At 38.3% G+C, this 23,049-nt stretch overlaps 2 protein-coding genes across 4 annotated transcripts in view; one reads left to right on the top strand and one right to left on the bottom strand.

Moving 5' to 3' along the window:
• Window positions 1-144: 144 nt before the first annotated feature.
• On the top strand, window positions 145-11,268 carry elavl1a (ELAV like RNA binding protein 1a). 2 transcript variants are annotated; one of them, XM_057333710.1, is made up of 7 exons: window positions 145-277; window positions 4,739-4,940; window positions 7,968-8,145; window positions 8,479-8,582; window positions 9,392-9,545; window positions 9,621-9,849; window positions 9,954-11,268. In XM_057333710.1, exons 2-7 carry the CDS (start codon window positions 4,905-4,907, stop codon window positions 10,279-10,281), a joined length of 1,029 nt encoding a protein of 342 aa, XP_057189693.1. In that variant the 5' UTR covers window positions 145-277; window positions 4,739-4,904; the 3' UTR covers window positions 10,282-11,268. The 2 variants fall into 2 exon arrangements, with proteins under 2 accessions (XP_057189693.1, XP_057189694.1); XM_057333711.1 differs by lacking the exons at window positions 145-277; window positions 4,739-4,940; window positions 8,479-8,582 and having other exon boundaries at window positions 8,030-8,145; window positions 9,954-11,261.
• A 2,079-nt stretch (window positions 11,269-13,347) lies between these two features.
• Window positions 13,348-23,049, bottom strand: part of slc1a8b (solute carrier family 1 member 8b) — a 34,469-nt gene continuing 24,767 nt past the window's right edge. For both annotated transcript variants that reach the window (XM_057333642.1, XM_057333643.1), the window contains exons 4-14: window positions 22,564-22,849; window positions 21,149-21,228; window positions 20,647-20,862; window positions 19,403-19,445; window positions 19,099-19,309; window positions 18,891-18,990; window positions 15,155-15,388; window positions 14,674-14,868; window positions 14,445-14,579; window positions 14,242-14,359; window positions 13,348-14,161 (exon numbers count right to left, since the gene is read on the bottom strand). In XM_057333642.1, coding sequence (XP_057189625.1) covers window positions 14,009-14,161; window positions 14,242-14,359; window positions 14,445-14,579; window positions 14,674-14,868; window positions 15,155-15,388; window positions 18,891-18,990; window positions 19,099-19,309; window positions 19,403-19,445; window positions 20,647-20,862; window positions 21,149-21,228; window positions 22,564-22,849 — 1,771 coding nt within the window. In that variant the 3' untranslated portion in view covers window positions 13,348-14,008. The remainder of the gene's footprint in view (window positions 14,162-14,241; window positions 14,360-14,444; window positions 14,580-14,673; window positions 14,869-15,154; window positions 15,389-18,890; window positions 18,991-19,098; window positions 19,310-19,402; window positions 19,446-20,646; window positions 20,863-21,148; window positions 21,229-22,563; window positions 22,850-23,049) is intronic.

Genomic DNA, 23,049 nt, shown 5'->3' with positions numbered 1-23,049 from the left:
ATCAAACGTGTGTTCGCCTTCATGCGGCGCCTCGCAGACCGATCAGAGTATGACGAAACTACCGCGAGAGTGAGGCGAAAGCTGTTCTTTTGATTGACTATTGCGGTATTTCACGCCAATCGGTCTGCGCAGCGCTGCACGAAGTGGGCGGGACTACTACTTCCGCTTTCTCTGTTCCCTCGCGCGTGTGTTCTGTATCACGAGAGTGTAGCGCCACGTTCTGCACACAACACGTTCGCGTCCATTATATCGCATTATCGGAGCGACGTTCAATTTGGTGAGTATTAACACAACTATTTAATGACAAATTTGCACCTGTTTATTCTAGATGCCCGCTCTGCGTCAGAGGCCTCGCTGTATTTAGTTTAGGCCGCTAATCGCAGCCTGCTCGAGTTTGAACTCAGTTGCGGGGGATTTACAGAGCGAGTCATCGCGAAAATAAGGGGACGGTGTTAGGGGCGAGGCCTCGTGTTGTGGGTGATTTTAATGGTAGATCTGGAATTAAAAATGTGTTTCTTATATGCATGCTATGTCATGCACACGGTTGTTGATTGGTAGCTAAGCTACGAACCCGTAATTCAGACAGTAATGACCGGAAGAGTCGCGACATGCTCCGCGAGGGAGTTGTACATTTCACGCCCCCTCGACCAGGCAGAGGCGCTATTGTCTTTTGCTCAGTTTTCCCAACAGGAATCGTTATATATCAAAGCATCAAGCGAGTATTCTGTAGTTATGGCGATCATGCATTTTATACTTATCTTCTGAAGCCCTGAAGATGTTGTGTAAATGTAGTTATTTTGGCTTGGGTCAATGTAAAGTTAGCTATTTCTGAAAGGCTTTTATATAAAGTTCGTTCAATGCATTCCTGTTTTTCCCATTTCTATGGTTGTTTATTTGATAAGTCTTGTCATATTTTCTCAAGTGTTTGTGACCTCAAAGGAATAGTTCACCCGAAAATGAAAATTCTCTTCTAATGGTTTTACTATCGTGCTATCTATAATCGATGACTTTCTTGAGTTATTAAAGCACAATAAAAACGAAATAATGTCTTCTGAAGTAAAGCGACATTTTTGAGATGGGCATTTCTGATGCTGCAGTGTCTCTGTCTGCGTCCTCACTTGCGGTCTTGTGCCGGGGCCTCACCACAAGATAATCGGGCCGATTTCTCCCCTTCCGACAATCCTAGGTAAAGTCCCGATGATCTTAAACGGCTCTAAAGATTATTTTATCATATTTTCCTGTGGTGTGAGTTGTGTTAAGAGTGAATGAACCTGATTGGAAGAAAATCGGTGCCGCTCCCGATCGCGAATCGTAAATATCATAAATCCTGATGTGTGTGGGAAACCACGAGGACAAACGCACACGAACTCTGTTGATTGTCACGTGGAACAAAGTAATACCCAATTAAAAAGCCAGCTGACAGAAGTATAACAACCATAGTTATCACTTCAACAAAATTGTCAAATTTTCTGTCAAAAGCATTACAAACACTATCATTGCAATTACGAATAATTTCAATCAAAATCAGGCTGTGTACAAGTGACGGTAGTGGTAGGAGTCCAAGTGTGCTGATGCTTTAAGGTGGAACAGAAAAAATAGGACTAGTGAAGCCAGTAGACTCTTTCAGGTGATAATGTCAGCAGCTGTTTTTTACAAAACGGTATTAATATTCTTTATTAATTACTGTCAAGACATAAATACAACAATATTTGAGTTCCAATAAAATTATATGTAGTGCTGTGCCACCTTAAATTAAGACAACGCTGCTTGAGCAATTTCTCAACTATGAATAATATTTTTAAAATTACATAAAAGTTTATATGTACACATTTGTTTATATTGAACACATACATAATAAATAAACCTAACGTGAAATGATAAAAAACGTATTCTGAAATCTCAAGAGAATTTGCGAGATTTCCTGTGTTCACAGTCAGGACTCTGTTTGAAAATCTGTTTGTGTGTGGTGTGCTTTCTTCGTCACGTCACAGTGCACCACACATTATGGGAGCAAGACGAAAAAATCTAGGATTTTTTGTCTTCATGTTTGTGGTCTCTCACAGTTTGAAACTCTTCTAAGATTTAAAAATAAATCTGCATTCGCCACAAGTCCCTGTGAAATAAAAAAATTCAACGTCTATTTTTCATGAAATATTGCAGCTTTTATTGTAAATAGTTTATCAGTGTGTGCCCTCATAATCTTTAGTTAAAACCTTTTTTGTAATGACTATCCATCTTAAATGACGTATGTTAGATGGCTTGGGCGGAGCATCCATTAACTCCTCCCCTTCAACTGTCAGTCTGCTGCCAGTTCCATTTAAAAATGCAACGGCTGTTTTATACATGCAATCAAATCGCAGAGAAAGACTAAATCCACGCCCACTATTTTTCTCATTTGAAATTCTTTTTCACTCGGAAATGCGTCAAAATACAGAAGTAAAAACGATCGCAACTTCCGGTTTGCAGGGACTATAAGAGAGCGTGCACGCGACAGGATGTAATGGCCAAGTCTGTCCAATGTCTTAAATACGCCAAAGTGCAGTGCCCTTAACGCACACTAAACCCACAGTATCCCATCATCAATCACGTTCTATAAACGATATATAAACATCACAATATAAATCATGAGACTTTTTGCTCTGGTCTCGTGAGATGTTGCGGAAAGCTTTCCAGTGAGTGTAAGTACTACTACTTTTTAAGGTTATATCTTTATTTATTCTATGTTTGGCTAACATGTGTTAAAACAGATTAAACTACATAGACATCATGTTATATGCTTATATTGCATATGTGTGAGAGAAAAGCGATCGCATCACGTCAGCCACTCTCTCCTATGGTTAGTTAACCCTTTAGTGACTTTGTATCCTTCAAAGCACTTGGCTTTATATTAAGTTTGGGAATCGATTTAATTTTATCGAATCTGATTCTGCTTATCGATTCCCAGTTTCCCAGTAAAAATGTTGTTAATTTTCATAAGGGCTTTTATTGAGATATCAGCAGATCACGCAATGCGTGTACTTTTCTGAAAATATGCACACAGGAATTGATGAGATGAATTAAAATTTTAATCTCATGTATCCGATTCCTATTCCTTTCGATTCCGATCCGATTCCTAGCCTTTCGATTCCGATTCCAAATTGGAATTGATTTTCGATTCCCAACTCTACTTTTTATTTATAACTTGTTCTACGTGGATCTAATTAGGGCTGGGCAAAAAAATCGAAAAATCGATTAATCGTTTTTTTTAAACAGATCAATTCAATATCGATTCTCAAAAGATGTGAATCGATCTTTTTTTCTTATTTACGCAAGCACTGAACATTCATTTACGTTAATGTTATTGCTACTACTATCCACTAGATGTCACTTTTCTTTTTACAACGGGTGGATGTTACAACATGGGATCCGGATGTGTCGTCAAATTTACCATCACCTTCATATAAAAGACAGCGGTTCACATGATTGCAGCCTCTATTTACAGCTCTTTTTGTGAAATTGTGTTTGTTAAACTGCATCTTAAATTTAAAAGAACTGTTCTGTTTCAATATACCCAAGTGTTTTAAAGTTTAATATACAGGTTTGTGGCTCTTCATTTCATTTTTTAATTCACCATTGTAATGTGATATTTACTGATCTTTTTTAGAAATATCTATAGGATTTGTATTAAATCTATACCCAGATAGCAAGCAACCATTGAATCAATGTTAAAAAATTGTTAATTTGTCAATGTTAATCACTTTTGCACCTGCAATTTATGTTGAAATTTTAATAAATCACAATTATATTAACTCTTGTATTTTAATGTTAAGTTTTCTTTAACTGGTCATGTTTAAAAGTAAACTTTTCAAAACATCTCTTTCTCTACCAATGTATAAGTGTTCTTATTAAAGCACTACTGTAAACATTGAAAGCGGTGAAAGAGTTGCCTGATCACAATAATGGTGATTTGTTTAAATTTCTAAAAAATGTCTACATTAATTGCAGGTGCAAAAGTGATATTGATTCAATGCAATTAACAAATCAACTATTTTTTAACATTGATTCAATGGTTGCTTGTTATCTGGGTAATCATTGACTCGAATCGAGAATCGACTCGAATCGAATCGAGAGCTTGTGAATCGGAATCGAATCGGAACATCAGAATCGATAACCAGCCCTAGATCTAATAGAGCATGAAACAGGCGGATTTAACAAATCATGGTTATGCAATCTACTTAAAAACCACTTTGATGAAGTTCTGTAAGATATTTTGCGCATTGATGCATTTAAAATAATTTAATAATAATTTAATAAAATACAACCAACAGAATATTTCTAACCTAATCAAAATGTTAAATAATATGTTTAAGATAAAATATAAAAAATGATGGAAGTGCTTCTGGACCAGTGTTTACATCTTGCGAAGTGGTCTATGCCTGTCTAGGTGGGTCTTGGATTGAAAAAGTTTGGCAACCCCCTAATTTAGAATCTCAGAAGTCTTGTGATTAGTTAAATTATACACATCTAGGAGGGCATAAGGATGAATAAATCATGAGATAATCTGCATTTGTGGGTGAACTGTTCCTTTGATGACATATTTTATTGACATGTTTTAATGTATAAAGGACCTCTTTTAATCCATGTATATTTTTTAACATATGTGGAGTTTTCGTGAAGACAGAAGAGCCTCAAAGTGAGGTGCTAAAAATACACACTGAAATTACACCAATGGTCAACGGTTGTTGTGCTTTTTCCACAGGTCATATCAGAAGGCGGCTCATCTTTTTGCTTTCTTATTTTGCTTTATTTCTTTAACCCCAAACCCGCCTTGGCTTTTTCTACCACCCTCCTATATTCTCAGCGTGTATTTTTCTACCTTCTTTTGATTTTGGTATCTTCAGAGGCGGGATCTTTGACGGCTCTTCATGGCAGTCAGAAGGGGACACATTAGATACTTAAAAGTGAGTAGAAGTTGTGTCCATCGGTGACTGAATGTGGATTTGAAGTCATCTTTGCTGTTATATTGAAACTGTTTAGTGCTTCACTCCTTGTAGCCGGTCTCATAAGAGAGCAATGTTTAGTTTAATGGTGATAAGTTGAGGTAGTCTAATAAAATACAACCAACAAAACATTTATAACCGAATCAAAATGTTAAGCTAGTACATTTATGATTTAATTATGTATGCAAGATTAAAAATTCAAATTAATTCAAATGAAATGGGAAGTGCTTCTGGACCAGTGTTTGCATCTTGCGAAATCAGCGTTTCCCATACAATGCATTTACTTGGGTGGTCCGCCCAGGTATATTTATGGGTGCCCATTGCCCAACCCAAGTATGGCGTCACATTTTTTTTTATCCATCCGTGCTAATGACAGTATCTGTGATCGAATAACTAGTGGATAAACAGCGCTTACGCGTCTTCTCTCCTTCCTGACTTGTTTGGAGTGGAGCGTGGCCGCGTGCGCGTCCTCATCTTCCGTGTTCACATGCACTCTCTCTTCCGATGAGCTCCATTTGAGAAAGGGCAAACGGCGTATAGCCGCTCTTTAATGTAGATGTTGTGTATTCTGACTTTGTCCGATGATGTTGCGTTTATGAATCAGAATTTTAGCAGCGGTTAAAGTGACTGCTGGTGGAATCCCGTTTTAAAATACGGCCATGTTCAGACTTGACTTCTTTTTTGAAGCTGCTAGCATCTGTTTTACATTATCATCCTATGGAGTAAACCGTGTTTACAAAAAACATCCCGAGCGCTTTTTTAAACGCCAGCGCCGGCGTCTTTTTCTGCAGCTCGGAGCGTCTTTTGAGGTTGAAAAAAGTTCAAGTTTTCTGAAAAAAAAACGCCCTACGACAAGCTCCCTTTTCACAGCTAACCAATGACAGAGACCTGTCGTTTCCATAACAACATGCGAGGAACGTGATTGGTCGAGAAAGCTGAAGCTCGAAAAAATAAAATGGCGGCCGAAACGCCTGTTGGAGGATAGTTTTGTATAAATGTAAGTTTAATTTTCACTTTCAACCACTTCTGATGGCATTTCTATCGTGAAATTAATATTGTAGTTTTTAAATATGTGATTAGTTATTGTAAAGACGCTCTCTGTTTATAATTCAAATAGACTTCCGTTACGCTGCCTATGTTTCTCTGGGCTGCCTTCGTGCGCGAAGTCATGGCGTTCGGCTGCTATTTGTAACCAAACTCTGCGAGCGCTTTTTTTTACTAAAAAAGCGCTTTTGTCAACTTTTTCTTGTCAAAAAAAGTGCTAACACTAACATGACGTGACGATGTCACAAATATGCTAATTAGTTCATGACGTCAAAAAAGTGCTAACACTAACATGACGTGATGACGTCACAGATATGCTACTTAGTTTGTGACATCACCAGCGCCACAAGTCTGTCAAAATCCTATGGGAAACACTGGAAGTGGTCTATAGGGACTAGGTATGTTAACAATAATCAATACTAATTCATCATTTGATCAAATAAGGTTTTAGATTGCACATGAATCGGCTTAAACTCAAATGCATTCAGTAAGCATGCAAGCAGATGCTGGGAGAAACTTCATATATATAACCCCATATAAAACAATCTGACACTAAAGCTCGCACGTTACATATTTATGTTTTGTTCCACGTTACTTATGGCAAAATATAATTGTTTGTGTATCGATTTGTGTAGCATACTGAAAGCACTGTATCTGTTCAGTATAAGCATACGCATTCTTTATTAATAGTTTTCCATTGTAGAATATTGGAAGAGTTTGGTTCCAAAATGAGATAACTCAGTTTAAATTTTTTTTTTTTTCAAAAATCATGGTTTTCTTGTGTTAGTTAGCTGTATTGTTTGAGTTATTATGGTTTGAATCAAAACAAACCAACTGCGTTTGATTGATATTAATTGGAATGCACAATAAAAAAAACATGATTTTTGAAAAACATTTCAACGGAGTTCTCATTTTGGAACCAAACTCTTCATTTGTAAACTCATCAAAACTATGGAAGGACATGCATGTCACTAATGAATTGCAAAAACAAATAAATGTAAGGAATTTTGAGGAGGAGTTCTCCGTGTGTTTTATGTTATTAATGATTAATAAATTTTTGAAGATCGATTAATATTATTCTTGAATATTTACATTGCCCTTAGAGAGAGTTGTAGTTGTATAGTGATCTGAATTGACACTATATCAAACAGCTTGAGTGTTGGGTTGTAGGAGTGTCTGTAATAATGCCTGCTTGTTTCAGCTGTGAAGGTTGACTGGTTACTCTTGTAGAATAATACACAATAAGTCCTCTCTTCCGGCATGAATAGAGCACACTGTCCACTACCAGAATGACCACAGAGATCAGTTTCTTATACACCTTCACCTAAAATGCCATAGGAGTGTTTTAGCAGTTTTTGGAAGTTGTGCAGTTTCAACCCCGTTCCATTAAAGGCAGTGTTGTTCACAAATTATATACATAAAAGCATAGCAGTGCCCTAATTAAAGTGATATTTCACTTTAATTAGTCATTCACTCACCCTCATGTCATTTCAAACATGCATGACTTTCTTTCTTCTGCAGAACACAAAAGAAGATATTTTGAAGAAAGTTGGTAACTAAACAGCGGCGCCACCCATTCACTTCCATTGTATGGAGTCTATGGACACAAAACCAATGCCCCCGTTGTTCGGTTACCGACATTCTTCAAAATATCTTCTTTTGTGTTCTGCGGAAGAAAGTAAGTCATGCAGGTTTGGAATGACAAGGGTGAGTAAATGATGACAGAATTTTCTTTTTTGGGTGAACTATCACTTTAAGGCCCATTCACACTAAGAGCGGTAACTATATTAGCATCCACGCTACGTTTATTCTAAGCTCGCGCACTAAGCCCTTTAAATTGCGATGGATTTTCATTTTGTTTGTTATTATAGATAAAATGAATAAGATTCTGGGTGCAGGTGTAATAATTCTGAATGATTTTTGTAACAATGTTTATTATTTTAGGAGCTGAATGACATGTCGAACGGTTACGAAGATCACATGGCCGATGAGCCAAAGGACGCCAATACGAACCTTATCGTGAATTACCTGCCTCAGAATATGAGCCAGGATGAGCTGCGGAGTCTCTTCAGCAGCATCGGGGAGGTGGAATCTGCTAAACTTATTCGTGACAAAGTAGCAGGCGAGTATTCATCCGCCCTCGGCAAACATATTAATGGAATGTGTAGGCTTGGCCCGTCTTTTCTTTCTCGATTTGGAGGCAATGCAAAAGCGCTGTATTTTGTGGGGTACAGCTATAAATCTGTAAATTCCGAGGCTTTGTTGGAATTCATCCAATTAAAAATGTATTAGTTTTTGTCTAATGTAACCTTTATTTCAGCGTTGACAGAGAAGCTCAGTCTATGGAATTTGTTTTGTGGCATTACATTTGATACTAGGATGATTTTTTCTTTGTATTTGGAACATTGCATTTTTTTGTTTTGTTTTGTTTTATTGTTTTCCTTTTTTTTTCTAGGCCACAGTTTAGGGTACGGATTTGTTAACTATCTTAACCCTAGTGATGCAGAAAGAGCAATCAGTACTCTCAATGGACTGAGACTACAGTCTAAAACTATCAAGGTAATGTGACAAAAGGTGCTCCTGTGTACAGTTGAATTGTGTCATTGCTTCAGACCTCTGTTTCGTCCAGGGTAGCGAGAACAAGACCGGAAGAACAATGAAAAGATTTTTCTGAGTTGAATAGAATCGTTCTGTGTGATCGGATGAAAGTCTGGTTGTGGCCTTTAAATCAGACTTATTCATTTAAAGATTTATACGAATTCGTTGAAGTTAAAAATATGTTGACCTAAAGGTCCAATGTGTATTTTTTGGAGGATCTATAGACAGAAATGCAATATAATGTACATAACTATGTCTTCGGAGACCTTACATAATGAAGCGTCATGTTTCCTTACATGGAATTGACCGTGTTGTTTCTACAGTGGCCCTAAACGGACAAACTGCTCTACAGAGCGCGTTTCGTAAATAAATCTCCTTCGGCAAAGAAGCGAAAACATGACGACATCTTAGTTCTGTGTCAGCCGCCGTAGTGCTTTGAAAGGGAGGGATGGCGTGAGCCGTTGGTTGCAATTCGCAAGCTCACCGCTAGATGCCGCTAAATTTCATACACTGGACCTTTAAAGCTGTTTTAATTTGTCTTTACTTTGGTTTTTAAAAGTGCTTACAAAATACCACTTTATTTCAATGTAAGAAAAGGATCTTGAAAATGTATTTTGTTTTAACGCCCATTTTCTAAAACTTAAAAAATGCGCTAGTGCACTTAGAAGTAGCATATTTGCTTTACCGTTTAAGTGTACATTGACCTTGTTTTTTCTCCAAGTGAAGTGTTTCGTCACAACCTGATCATTTATCATAACTTCTTCTGTCAGGTGTCGTATGCCCGGCCGAGCTCCGACACGATAAAGGATGCCAACCTCTACATCAGCGGACTGCCTAAAACAATGACGCAGAAGGATGTCGAAGACATGTTTGCGCGATACGGCGGCATTATCAACTCCCGCATTCTTGTCGATCAGGCCACAGGTCGGTAGATTTAAAGTTGCCTGCGGTTTGCTCCGTACGTCAGCGTGCATTCAATTGATTTTTGCGGCTCTGCAGGGCTTTCTCGTGGTGTGGCTTTCATTCGCTTCGACAAGAGAGCCGAGGCAGAGGAGGCCATTAAAGACTTGAACGGGCAGAAGCCGCCGGGCTCTACAGAGCCCATCACCGTCAAATTCGCTGCCAACCCCAACCAGGCTAAAAACACACCCATCATTTCTCAGATTTCTTACCACTCGCAGTCTCGCCGCTTCGGGGGTCCCGTCCATCACCAGGCCCAGAGATTCAGGTGTGAATAAAGTTGTGTATTTATGGCATTTCTTGGTTACTGTGTAGTAAGATGTGATTTGGGATGTTCTGAGGATGATCTCATGTGAGATTTCTCATCTTCAGGTTCTCGCCCATGAGTGTGGACCACATGGGCAGCGGCATGTCCAGTGGTAACATGGCCGGAAACTCCTCGTCGGGCTGGTGTATTTTTATCTACAACCTGGGCCAGGATGCAGACGAGGGCATCCTGTGGCAGATGTTCGGCCCCTTCGGAGCCGTCACCAACGTCAAAGTCATCCGCGACTTCAACACCAACAAGTGCAAAGGATTCGGGTTTGTTACCATGCCAAACTATGAAGAGGCAGCCATGGCTATCGCCAGCCTCAACGGCTATCGCCTCGGGGACAAGATTTTACAAGTGTCGTTCAAAACAAGCAAGTCGCACAAGTAGAAAGCAGGGTTGCGAGGCAAATGAAGGAGAGGCATGTTTTCTGTTAAGCCAGAAATGACATGGAGTTGAAACAAGAGAAACTATTATTTTTAGTGTAATCTTTGTGAACGTTCACGTTTCTCTGTCTCTGTTTTTTTTTATATTGAAGCTGTTGGACGCTTCAATGCGAGTGTTTTTAGGCGTTCTGGTTATCCCAATATTCCACCAGATTTGCATTTGATGAAATAATTTGTGTCTGTTAGCCTGATACTGTTGCTGTGTGCCATATACGTGGTCAAACACTTCATGCACCAGGTGCTGGCTTTAAGACCCCGATTTTTCTGTTTCGCTCGTCTCTTCGGTGTTTACGATGCCTTCATCTGACCCAGTTCCCCTCTTTGCTCTGAATAATGTAGCACTTTTTTGGTTCACACAGAAATATCTCCCGTCTTCACAAGTTCATTCAGATGTTGAAATCTGAGTTTTAAATCCAGCATCCTGAGCGCTCGATAGAAATAAGAAAGCAAGCTTGAGTGCGTGCGAAATTGAAATATTCTTTTTAAGATGAAGTCTTGAACAAACGAAGATGTTTTGTAAGGGACCTTCTGAAAAGATCGATAACTAAGTAGGACCAAAGACTTGGATGGAAGGTTTAGTTTCCCCATCAGAGGTGCGGGCTGCACGTCCCTAAGCATATCCAAAAAAATATTTGGACATTTAAATACATTAAAATAATTTAAATTGTGTAAAACGTGTAATCACATTTGAGCATCAGCAGCTTATGGTTAAAGTTTTTGTTTTGTTTGTTTGTTTTCTTTTTTCTAGGCAAAAAAACATGAGGTTTTGGATGTTATTTTGAAAGTAGATATCTAGTACTAATCCATATGCTTTTTAAGACTTTAAGCCTTGTGGCTTTTTGTGTTTTGTTCTTTTTCTTTGCTTTTGTGTTTCCTTTTGAAACCTTTTGTTTGATTTGTTTCCCATGGCATTTACAATCATTAAATTTTATTTTGTTTTGCCGAACTTCGTTTTGTTTCCTTTTTTCTTAATTTACCTTTTAGTTTTTTTTAGTTAGCTATCAGGTGCCTCAAGACCAGTTTAATATTTACAGGTGAATTCAAGGTAGACCAGCTTCTATCTGCCTGTCCTTATTAAATTACCACATTTCATGATTTTAATTAAGTGCGTTTTAGGCATTGGACCAAATTGTGATGCACATTAATATATGTGTAATGGTTCATGATCGTGTTCACTTGGCAAAGTGCTTCTTACGTACACATAACTTGTATTTTAAGGTCATATTCGTAGTTTCATTGACAGGTGATGATGTTGATCGAATCGAGTCCACAGACTCAAAATGTGTCACGTTTCCCGTATGGTCCTAACAGCACCACAAAAGCCCAAACACCCGAGTTTATCAATCAGGTTTCCAAGATTGCATTTGTAACATTTCTGATCATATTCAGCCAGACGCCTCTTCCGGGGAAGCAGTAATGCGAAGCTCGGCAAAACATGTATGTAGCCCGTCATGTGACGCGTCGAAAGTGTTTTTAATAAAAGAGACGCTGGCGTTTGCTAGATGCTCGCTTAGTCTCATGTGTAATCAGAGTTAAGTGTTAACGCCGTGTCTTTTGTCATAAACCCTTTCGACGCGTCTGCGTATTTTGACATGATGCGTGATGCACATAGGTTCACGTGAAGCGCTGAACACGTATTTTGAAATCCTGCTTCCCCTGAAGAGGAGGCACCGATCGCCACTGTATTCAGCCAACATGGGTATGATAGTTCACCCAAAATGAAGCTTCTGTCATTTGTACACCCTCTTGTCAATTCAAACCTGTTTGACTTTCCTCCTGCAGAACACAAAAGAAGATATTTTGAAGAATGTTGATAACCGGCACCCATTCACTTGCATTGGTTTTGTGTCTACTCTATACAATAGAAGTGAATGGGCGCTGGCACTGATCAGTTACGACATTCTTCAAAATATCTTCTTTTGTGTCCCTTTAGGTGCGGTGTTATCCGTGACTGCCCGTGGTCCTTTTTCATTTGTACATGAATGTTTTCAGGTTTGTAATAAGCAAACAGGTACTAAAGTTGGATGAAGCAGCATCACCTGTTACTCTCTGGTCCATGTGAAGCTGTAAGCAGCGAAGGCGTCTGATCTCACACCACTTTTAGCTCTCTGTTAGTATGAAACACATTAAACTTTGGCATTCTCATCATGTGGTTGTTTTGCCATATTATGTGCAATATTGTAAAATGATTAGTTATAAGCTATTCAAATGCAGTAGCCTTTTCCTGTACATCTTTGTGGTGATGTGATGTTTTAAGGTTAAATTATAACAATTCACAATAAGGTTGTATTTGTTAACATTAGTAAATGCATTAGCTAACAGCGAGCAATATAGTTTTTCAGCATCTTTGTTCATGTTAGTTAATGCTAATACATTCATGTTAGCTGTGGGGCATCAGCTAGCAAAGTTAGCATGAACTAAGACGAATAAATGCTGTATTCATGGTTAGTTCATGTTGACCGATGCGTTAACTGATTGTTAACAAATGCAATCCCATTGTAAATATTACCGGTTAAATTGGGCACGTGTAAGATATCAGATCAGATTTATTGGGTGGTTGCTCATTTCATTAAGCCTTAATTTATGTAGAAAATACTGGAGGAGTTTTGATTGGGAGAGTTATTTATTGAGGCTATTGTATACGGTTTTATGTGTTGACATTGAGTGTTTCTTCTTTTTTTTAATTAACTTTTATTTTGATTCTACAGCAAAGACATGTGTTACGAACTACTGTCTAACGTGTAGTTGTGAAATAAAATATCAGGATCTTTGCAATTCTGGAAAATTGTGTCTTGGTATTAGTTGCCAACTATAGTAAAAAGAGTAAATCTCTTTCAATGGTGTGTTTGAGTCAAAAGGTTAAACCGCTTTAATTTACTGTGTGTATATATTAATATGATATATATAACCCTAACTTACAGCTTCTTTTGCCATGAATCTTACAGAATGACTAATGACACAAAGTGAAATCATTTTCAAGTTTTAATAAGAAAATAAACATTTTATAAATGAAGTACAGAATTTTGTCCAAATAACTAATTGACGTGAACAGAGGGCTTTGTGTGTTCTGAAACATCTTTGTGATTTCTAAGTGATACCGTACAGTATATTTTAGTTTTTTGGTCATCGACACACACAACGGAAACTAGTTGAACTTGAACTATTATCCATTGGGATATTATGTTGTCATTAACTGTGCTATTTTATTGCATTTTAAGGCAATTCTAGAACACGAATGTATAAAAAACAATCTGAACAGGAGGTTTTTACTTGAACAAACTCTAACAACACTCTCATGGCAGTTCATAACATTTACAAGGTGCCTAATTCATATGAATTCATGTGCTCATATCTATATGTTTTAATATGAACCCCCGGTGAATTTTAAGGGGTTTATGGGCGAGGCTTTATTCTTGCTCTTTTTCTAAACTAATCTACAATTCACATCCAATTAGCCACCTCGCAAAATAGTTACAAATTCCTGTGATGTCAGGCGGAAAAACCCCACATTGAAGCATCGGCCCGTTTTTCAGCTCCACCAAAGGCGAGTGTTGAAGTAAACCTATCATGTCTGATGTAAAAAGACAGAATGGCACAAGAGTGTTACAAGAAAACGAAGAAAGGTTTTTGTGAACTCAAGGCAGCTTCTGTTTCTTCTCAGTATCGCGACGTTAGACTTGGCGGAGGTTGAAACAGGGCGACGGTCTCTCGGTCACCTGATCCCCGATGACCTCTAAGATGTAGTCCCTGTTGGCCAGCAGCGGCGTCTTAGATGTGGGAAAACTCTGCACGCTTTGGTTTCCAAAGGATATTACAGTATCCCTCTGTAAAATACAGCCATCAAACATTACATCAACACATAACGCTACACGCGTGTTGCTTGTGGACATGAAGGACGTCTTACCCTTTCCGAGTTGTTTGATGATGGGTTGTTCGTCTGAAAGTCTTTTCTGCACACGTGAGCCATGATCCCCGCCGCTAAAGCATCTCCAAGCACGTTGATCATTGTTCGAAATCTGTCTCTGATCAAAGAGAGTAGCAGGTAAATGAGACGGTTCTCAAACGGTTGGCTATTTCTCTTTTGCCATGTAAAGGTGGTTTGCTTACAGGATCCAGTCAATGGCCACAATGAGTGAGATGTCATCCGGAGGCAAACCCACTGAGGTTAAGACGATAACCATGGTAACAAGACCGGCCTGTGGGATTCCAGCTGCTCCTATGCTGGCCGCGGTAGCCGTGATGCTGAGGAAAGACAGTAAGTCGACTTCAGTACATCTCCTGCCATGCATAAATCTTCCTGTGTCATTGTGTATCTGCCTTAATGGAAATACGTCACCTGATAGTGACGAGCTGTCCAAAATCAAGCTCGTACTCATTGACCTGTGCGATGAAGATGGCAGCCACTGCCTCGTACAACGCCGTGCCGTCCATATTGATAGTGGCTCCGACGGGAAGCACGAAACGAGCTATTTTCCGATCCACGTGACAGTTTTCCAGCAAACACTTCATTGTTATGGGCAGAGTAGCTGAACTGGAGAAGGAAGGCCTGTTATGATAACAATTTTGTCTCGCGCTACATGTAATAATGCAAACAAAGGCATTGCGGCTAACAAAGCAGTCAAAAAGCATCACAAAGTTACACATAAGATGCAAAGAGGTTATAAATTGAAACGCATGAATTCTGTTTGGTGTTCTCACAAATTAAGGATTTTGTCATCCTTTTAGGCCGAAAGATTTTAGTCATGATGATTCAGTAGACCCATTTGCTAAAGTAGCTCATTGAGTATTTACATCTTTTGGAGAAATGACTTCTTTACCTGGATGAAGTTGCCAAAGCAATAACCAGAGCCTGCAGGAGCCCACGGATGTAGCTAAAGGGGTTTTTCCGGGTGATCAGGAAGAAGAACATCGGTAGTAATATCACACCATGGACGAACAGTCCGGCAAGAACAGTAATGAAGTACATGCCCAGCTTCTCAGCGAGCACCGCCGGGTCATGCATATCCAGAATCTTCCCAGCAACCAGAAACACAATTCCGAATGGAAAGTACCTGCACAAAGATAAATAAATGAGTCTTAATCGTTTTGATTCTGTCACTTTTCAATAATCGTTTTACATCTGCAATTTGCCAAGGACAGATGGTGTAAGTACTGTACACTGTAAAAAAAACTGTAATTTTACAGTTAATTTTTCTGTTTAAATTTTACAGTTGAGATTTTTTATGTATTTTTTTAAATACGGTAAAAAAATGAAAATTACAGAAAAAGACAGGAAATGTACAAGAAAAACGGAGGGAAATTGTAATTTTACAAGGGGAAAAACGTTTTTTTACTGTTTGTTTCTGGCACCCAAGCTGCCAGATAATTTTCGTGTTTTTAAACAAGAGTTCTTCTTTTACAGTTGAACTTTTAAATACAGTCAAAAACTATAACATTACAGAAAAAGACAATCATTAGGCAAGGCAAGGCAAGTTTATTTATATAGCACATTTCATACACAAAGACAATTCAAAGTGCTTTACATAAAATGATTGACAAAGAGAAATAAGACGTATCTTTAATATGCAAATGATTTAAGATCGCAAATACAACGAAAAATAAATTAGAAATAGAAGTGCAGTTGATGTAAACCAGCACAGTGCTCAGGTTGTAAATGCACAGCTAAACGTGTGCGTTTTTAATCTGGATTTAAAAGTAGCTACTGTTGGTGAACATCTGATGTCGTCTGGAAGCAGATTCCAGCTACGGGTGGCATAATGGCTAAACGCTGACTCGCCTTGTTTTGAGTGAACACTTGTTATCTCTAACTGACTTGATCCTAATGATCTGAGAAGTCTGTTTGGTTTATATTCAATAAGCATATCTGAAATGTATTTAGGTCCTAGACCATTGAGTGATTTATAGACAATTAATAATACTTTGACGTTGATTCTAACAGTAACTGGTAACCAGTGTAAGGACCTGAGGATTGGAGTGATATGCTCATATTTTTTTGTTCTAGTCAGAGTCCTGGCAGCAGCGTTCTGTATGAGCTGCAGCTGTCTGATGGTCTTTTTGGGAAGCCCTGTAAGGAGTCCATTACAGTAATCCACCCTGCTGGTGATTAAAGCATGAACTAGTTTCTCTAAATCTTGGCTTGAGACAAAACATCTGATTCTGGCTATGTTTCTGAGATGGTAGTACACTGATTTGCTTATTGCTTTGACATGACTGCTGAAACTAAGGTCATACTCTAAAATGACACCAAGATTTTCATTAGATCATCTAAATCAACAACATGCATGCTAGACCCTATACCTACAAATCTACTGAAAGAGATGCTCCCAGAAATTATAGATCCTCTTCTTAGTATTATTAACTCATCTCTGACATCAGGACATGTGCCTAAAGCATATAAGGCCCCTTGTCAAAAAAAAACCAACTCGACCCTAGAGAACTAGGGAACTACAGGCCTATATCGAATCTACCTTTCATATCTAAAGTTCTGGAAAAAGTAGTTTCAACTCAATTATGCTCCTTCCTCCAAAGGAATGACATCAATGAAGAATTCCAGTCTGGATTTAGAGCATGTCACAGTACAGAGACTGCTTTGATCAGAGTTACAAATGATCTGCTATTGGCGTCTGACCGAGGTTGTATCTCGTTATTGGTGCTGCTAGACCTTAGTGCTGCATTCGATACCATTGACCACAGCACACTCCTACATAGACTCGAAAATTATGTCGGCATTAAGGGAATAGCTTTGAAATGGTTTAAATCTTATTTATCCGACCGTTTTCAATTTGTAGCAATAAACAATGAGGTGTCACGCAAATCGCAAGTCCAGTACGGTGTACCACAGGGCTCAGTCTTAGGGCCTCTGCTCTTCGCATTATACATGCTACCTCTAGGAGATATAATAAAGCGACACGGAGTTAGCTTTCACTGTTATGCTGATGATACTCAACTTTATATTTCCTCGAAGCCTCATGAAACACAGCAGTTCCATCGAATAATGGAATGCATAGTCGATATAAAAAACTGGATGAGTAACAACTTTTTATTACTGAACTCGGACAAAACGGAAGTGTTACTTATTGGACCGAAAACTGCTATAAGTAACAACCAAGAATACTGTTTAACTATTGACGGATGTTCCATAAAACCCTCGTCGTCAGCAAAGAATCTTGGCGTTCTATTCGATAGTAATCTGTCATTTGAGAGCCACGTCGCCAACACCTGTAAAATTGCGTTTTTCCATCTTAAGAATATATCTAAACTACGTCATATGCTGTCAATGTCAGATGCAGAGAAGTTAATTCATGCATTCATGACATCAAGACTAGACTACTGTAATGCACTGTTAGGTGGTTGCCCTGCAGGCTTATTACAAAAACTCCAATTGGTCCAAAACGCGGCAGCTCGAGTTCTTACACGTACAAAAAAGTATGAACATATTAGCCCGGTTCTGTCAACCTTGCACTGGTTACCTATAAAGCATCGCGTTAACTTTAAAATCTTGCTTATTACCTATAAAGCCTTACATGGTTTAGCTCCTCAGTACTTGAATGAACTCCTTTTGTATTACAGTCCTTCACGTGCATTACGCTCTCAGGCGTCCTGTCAGTTGGTAATACCTAGAATTTCAAAATCAAGTGCAGGTGGTAGATCCTTTTCCTATCTAGCGCCTAAACTTTGGAATAGTCTTCCCTGCACTGTCCGGGAGGCAGACACACTGTCAGTTTAAATCTAGACTAAAGACGCATCTTTTTAATCTTGCATACACTAGACTTCCATAATATAAATCTTCTGAGGGTTTAGGCTGCATTAGTTAGATCAACCGGAACCAAAAACACAACTGATGTACTTGTTGCATCAAAGAGTACAGAACAGTACTCTACTCTCAGCCAGTCTTGTCTCATTGTTCCAAGGTTACCACAGCGAGCAGGATGCAGCTCATGGCCAGACCTGATGGTAGAGCGGAGAATGGGAAACGGTGACCTGACAAGAGCTGAGATGATGGAGCTGGATAAAGAAGGACGCGGTCACCTGACACGTCTTCACTACAAAATATCAAATGCTATTAGATTATTAATGATAATCTTAAACTATAATTTACCTTATTAGTAAGTTTATTTATTTTTATTTAGCCTTGTTGTGCAAGCTCTCTGGAGCTTGTGCAGAGGCAGCAGCTTTTGCCAGAGGGGAACTGGAATCCCCTGGTTGGGCCTGGGTTCTCCTGAGGTTTTTTTTTCTCGATTGGAGTTTTGGGTTCCTCACCACCGTTTGCATACTGTTTTGCACTATTTGCCTGGCCGGGGGGGCTGCTTTAGAATTAGAATTTTAAAGTTTTACTTAATTAATATTGCATATAGGAATTTATAGTCTGTTTAATATTTGTGTGTGGAGTGTTTTGTATGTGGGTATATCTGTCTTCTGTGTTTTCACCTTTTTCTTGTTTTTGCAGGTACAACTTTAATTGTTTTGCTTATAGTCAATATGTCTCATGTACCGCTGCTTTGTAACAATGAAAATTGTAAAAAGCACTATATAAATAAAGTTGAGTTGAGTTACCACATAGCAGCATTGATGATCTTCATCACACACTCGTTGACACACAGACACACGTTCACAAGCGGTAAACCTCTCGATCCCATTCTACCAAGCAGAAGACCTGAAAAAAAAAAACGATTGGAAATTCTACTTTTAACTGGTCAAACAGCAAGATCTCCACCAAACCAACACTAAAAGTCGGCTGGTCTAAACTAATAAGTTTACGCACCCATAGTGGCCGAGAAAATGACGATTCCCAGCACGTTCATCCCATTGCTTTTCCCTGGAACGATCTTATAGTGGATCTCGGGTGGAGGAGTCAGTTCCAGAAACACAGGGTGACCCATCTTTGGGTTATCATGGTCTGGCATAATGTACACAAAGTTGGCCTGTGATGATTTTGCACTGTTTTTAAAATTAGGCACGAGCTCTGTTTTATACTGAAACACAAGAGTAGATATGGACAAGGTTTAATAAAAATATATGTAACAACACAAATGAGTCGTTTTAGATGTGTTCACGTGTTCACTAACCTGCTGAAATGTGGCCTCGATCAGATTGGATGGGATCATGTTCCTGTTGGAAAACAGACACAATCTCTTATACATAAAGTCACAGGTTTAAAACCATTCTGTCTGCTTGTATGACTTTTGTATCACGGTATAAAAATGTGGTACTGTTTGTTTTCAGAAGTGTCAAAAGCAAGCCTGATCTTGAGGAGAAGAAACTGACGGTAAACACTATTTATAAAACGTAATTCTACAAGTGGCTCACTGTGAAAAATCCCATTAAATCTGCTCTAGAGCTCAAGTAAAGCAGTGCCATTCACATCCTCTTACACGACTCTCTAAATAGGCCTATATTTAAATCCAATCCATCTGTCCAGTGTCAGGATTCAAGCTTAAGACTCATTTTGAAAGTGGTTATGTAAAGTTGAACACTTTTCTTTTAGCATTGTTTACATTTTATAGAGATTTTACTCAACTTGGATTGTTCAACCGAACCGTTACAATGGCAAATTAATTACTGTTTGCTGTTAAAAAAAATGTGTTGTCCTCCAAATATACGTCTTCTCATAACAGAAAGTTGTAATAAATTATTCTTAATCAATATAGGATACAGATGATAACACACATGAAGTGCTTTTGCTGTTTACAGTGGATATTGGGCTAAAATTGCAAGTCTGTGAACTTGGTTGCCATCTTAAAGGGATTCTTCACCCAAAAATGTCTTATAACCAGACAGATTTTGCCCCCCGTTGACTACCAAAGAATGTAGGACAGCAAACATTTCTGGGGTACTTTTGACTACCATTGTTTTTTCCTACTATGGCAGTCAATGGGGGTTGAGATCTGTTTGCTTATAAGCATTCTTCCAAATATCTTTCTCTGTGTTCATCAGAATAAAGAAATTTAGACGCATTTGGAACAACTCGAAGGTGAGTAAATGATGACAGAATTTTCATTTTTGGGTGAGGTATCCCTTTAACATGCCTATTTGTCTATTTCATATAGCAAAACCATGTTTCTGTAGCCTTGTTGGTACAGCACACATACGTTTACTTTGGGTATAAAAATTGTATAAATACAAAAATATAATTCCAGCGAAAACAACGAATGTAATCCGTTTAGTTTGACTATTTTCTTTTTTCAGGCTAAAGTCCAGCTAATCTGAATGCAGCTGTTATAAAAAAAATCATTTGGCTCTTTCAACCAAACAACATCCTTTCCGAAGGCTTTTTTGCAGAGTCAAGTGTTGATATTTTCAGTAGGGTTACCTGATCAAATCAAGAAGGGCATCGGCTGATGTCATCACCGGCCCTCCTGCAGCTTTATGGCCTTCTTTCTCAGTACCAGTGCCAGGATGAATGATCAGCACCAGAACAATGCCCACAATAACAGCGACGAAGGTCGTCCACAGGTAATATGTGATGGTCAGAAGACCCAGACGTCCACTGGCCTTTGTGTCCATAGCAGACAAGCCAGACATTAAACTGAAAAAAGTGTCAAGAGCGCAAAGTGTTAGAGTTTGAGTTATTGTTATCATAAAACTTAGCCCTCTAAGCTTTTTAAATGTGTGTTTTTTTAGTTTGTGCTTAGTGTTTTTTAAACATTCAAATAATCAGAGATACTTCACACAAAATAAACACTAACAGCTTCAGGATTCCTCAACCCAAATACAGGTCATATGCCTGAGTGAATATGATCATCTCAAACAACAATGGACGGAGGTGTTGAAAGCACTGACACGGTTATGAGCATGTCACTAGGCCTATTTACCTGGATGTGATGAGAGGAAGGATCAACATTTTCAACATTCTCATTAAAAGTTCCCCAGGAAAAGAAAAATAGATCTTTGCCTGCGAGAAAAAAAGGCAGAAAGAGTTTCAAGAATCTTTCTAATCAATGATTCAGTAATGTCTTTAGAGACTTAGGTCAGCTGACTTTCAAGGAATGTTTTTCTCCTTATGTGATCTTGTTGGAAGCTAGAAACACAGATAACACATATGATATAGTATAGTGTTCGTGGATTTAACTGAACATATATAAATTGTTACATATTTATTGTCTTTTCTTATGTTTGTAACTTATGATGTACACTGTAAAAAAATAGCAGTAAAGAAACTGTAATATTCCAGCAGCTGAGGTGCCAGAAAAAAGTAAAATGACATGTTTTTAATCTTATTTTACACCCAACTTGCTGTAAATTTGCAGTCTGTAAATTTCTGTAAAAATTCTGTAATTGAGATTTTTACCACATTTTACAAATACACGAAAATCCTGCGAAATAAAATTGCATGTAATTACAGTTTTTACAGTGTACATTTCTGCAAACAACTTTCTATTTCTGTGAATAATTTCAATGCTTCGATTATGAATACTAGATTTTGAACTGACAGAATTGGAAATATATACACTGTATGGCCACATATATTACCATACTGCATACTTTTATAAGTTCACACATAGGCTACCCATATACTGTATCTTATTTTTGTAAAGGGCTTTTATAAAGATCAAATTCTCACATCCTCTGGTGCTTAAAAAAGCAAGCCCTGGCATCACTCGGGATTTAGATATCTAATCTAGACGGATGTCTATATGCTCAATTCTTAGGTCTGGTAAATATACAAAGAAATTAGACATTTGGCTTCGAGAGCACAAAGTTAGGTTTCAAGAATGGGAAGAAACGTTATTATTTTATTTTTATTTTACTGTAACCCACACTTTTGATCTGTAAAGACAAAAAAGTTGCTATTGATTACGAATAATTTTGACTCACCTCCTAATTTGTAAAAGAATCTTAAAATGGAAGTCTGAGAGGCAAGACACAGGCCTACCAATTTTTTCGAAACACTCACTTTTTTAAACAAAATTATGTTATTTGAGCTTTAAAAAGCCATTTCAAATCATCCCTTTAGTTTTATCATATTCTGGGTGGATGAACTTTTTCAAGAACCTGTTTTTGCACGTCTCAGATGTCTATTATAATGCATTACTATTATGATGATTTCTTTACACTTTCATAGCTATGCAGTGACTGTATTTTTCTGAAATTGCATTGAGGTGAATCAACCATTTGTGTTTTAGTGATAAAACTGCACAATATTGTGTGCAGTTAAAGTCTCGATTATTTAACACGAGATCAGCCAACATAGTAATATTTTTGCCTGAAAAGATTAAAAGGCACAAACCTGTGTTGACAAGTCCAGGCTTCTCAATGTGAAGCCCACCACACAGCCCGAGATCACCGCTAACACGGACAAAGTGAGCAGACCGTTCCTTTTACAGTAGTCCTTTACCCATTCACCAACCTTCTGAGATATGGAGTTCTTGATAAGCTTCTTGAAATATTCCACCATGTTTCTCCAGGGGCTCGCAGGTGGGGAATGGCATTGGGAAGATGCCGGCCTTGAGCTCCTCTGATTCTCATCCATGTTATGTGATGTGTGTTGAAGAGTCTTTCTGTGTAACCCTTTTCTAACAACAGATTAAGCCATCAAGTATAGCTCCCAACCGCTGCCTTCATAACAGAGGGCCAGAAGGGATTAACAGGAATAAAGGTATTAAATGCACCTACATCAGAGACAATTCACTATGGAAAGGTGTGTGAGAGACCAAGGTCAGGTTTGGGTTCATTTGAAAACATTTAGCCTTTCTAAAAGTGTGAAAAGTAAACG

The sequence above is a fragment of the Triplophysa rosa genome, linkage group LG5, assembly GCF_024868665.1.
Source record: "Triplophysa rosa linkage group LG5, Trosa_1v2, whole genome shotgun sequence".
Taxonomy (NCBI): Eukaryota; Metazoa; Chordata; class Actinopteri; order Cypriniformes; family Nemacheilidae; genus Triplophysa; species Triplophysa rosa.
Note: the sequence above shows the minus strand (reverse complement) of the source record. Positions and strands in the feature narration are given on the sequence as shown.

What these genes read in the sequence shown, in the direction of transcription:
- elavl1a (XM_057333710.1), top strand. Translation starts at nt 4,905, where the DNA reads ATGGCAGTCAGAAGGGGACACATTAGATACTTAAAA. An exon ending in TATTCGTGACAAAGTAGCAG is followed by an intron (nt 8,146 to 8,478) that starts GCGAGTATTCAT and finishes TTTTTTTTCTAG; the next exon opens with GCCACAGTTTAGGGTACGGA. An exon ending in TACAGTCTAAAACTATCAAG is followed by an intron (nt 8,583 to 9,391) that starts GTAATGTGACAA and finishes TTCTTCTGTCAG; the next exon opens with GTGTCGTATGCCCGGCCGAG.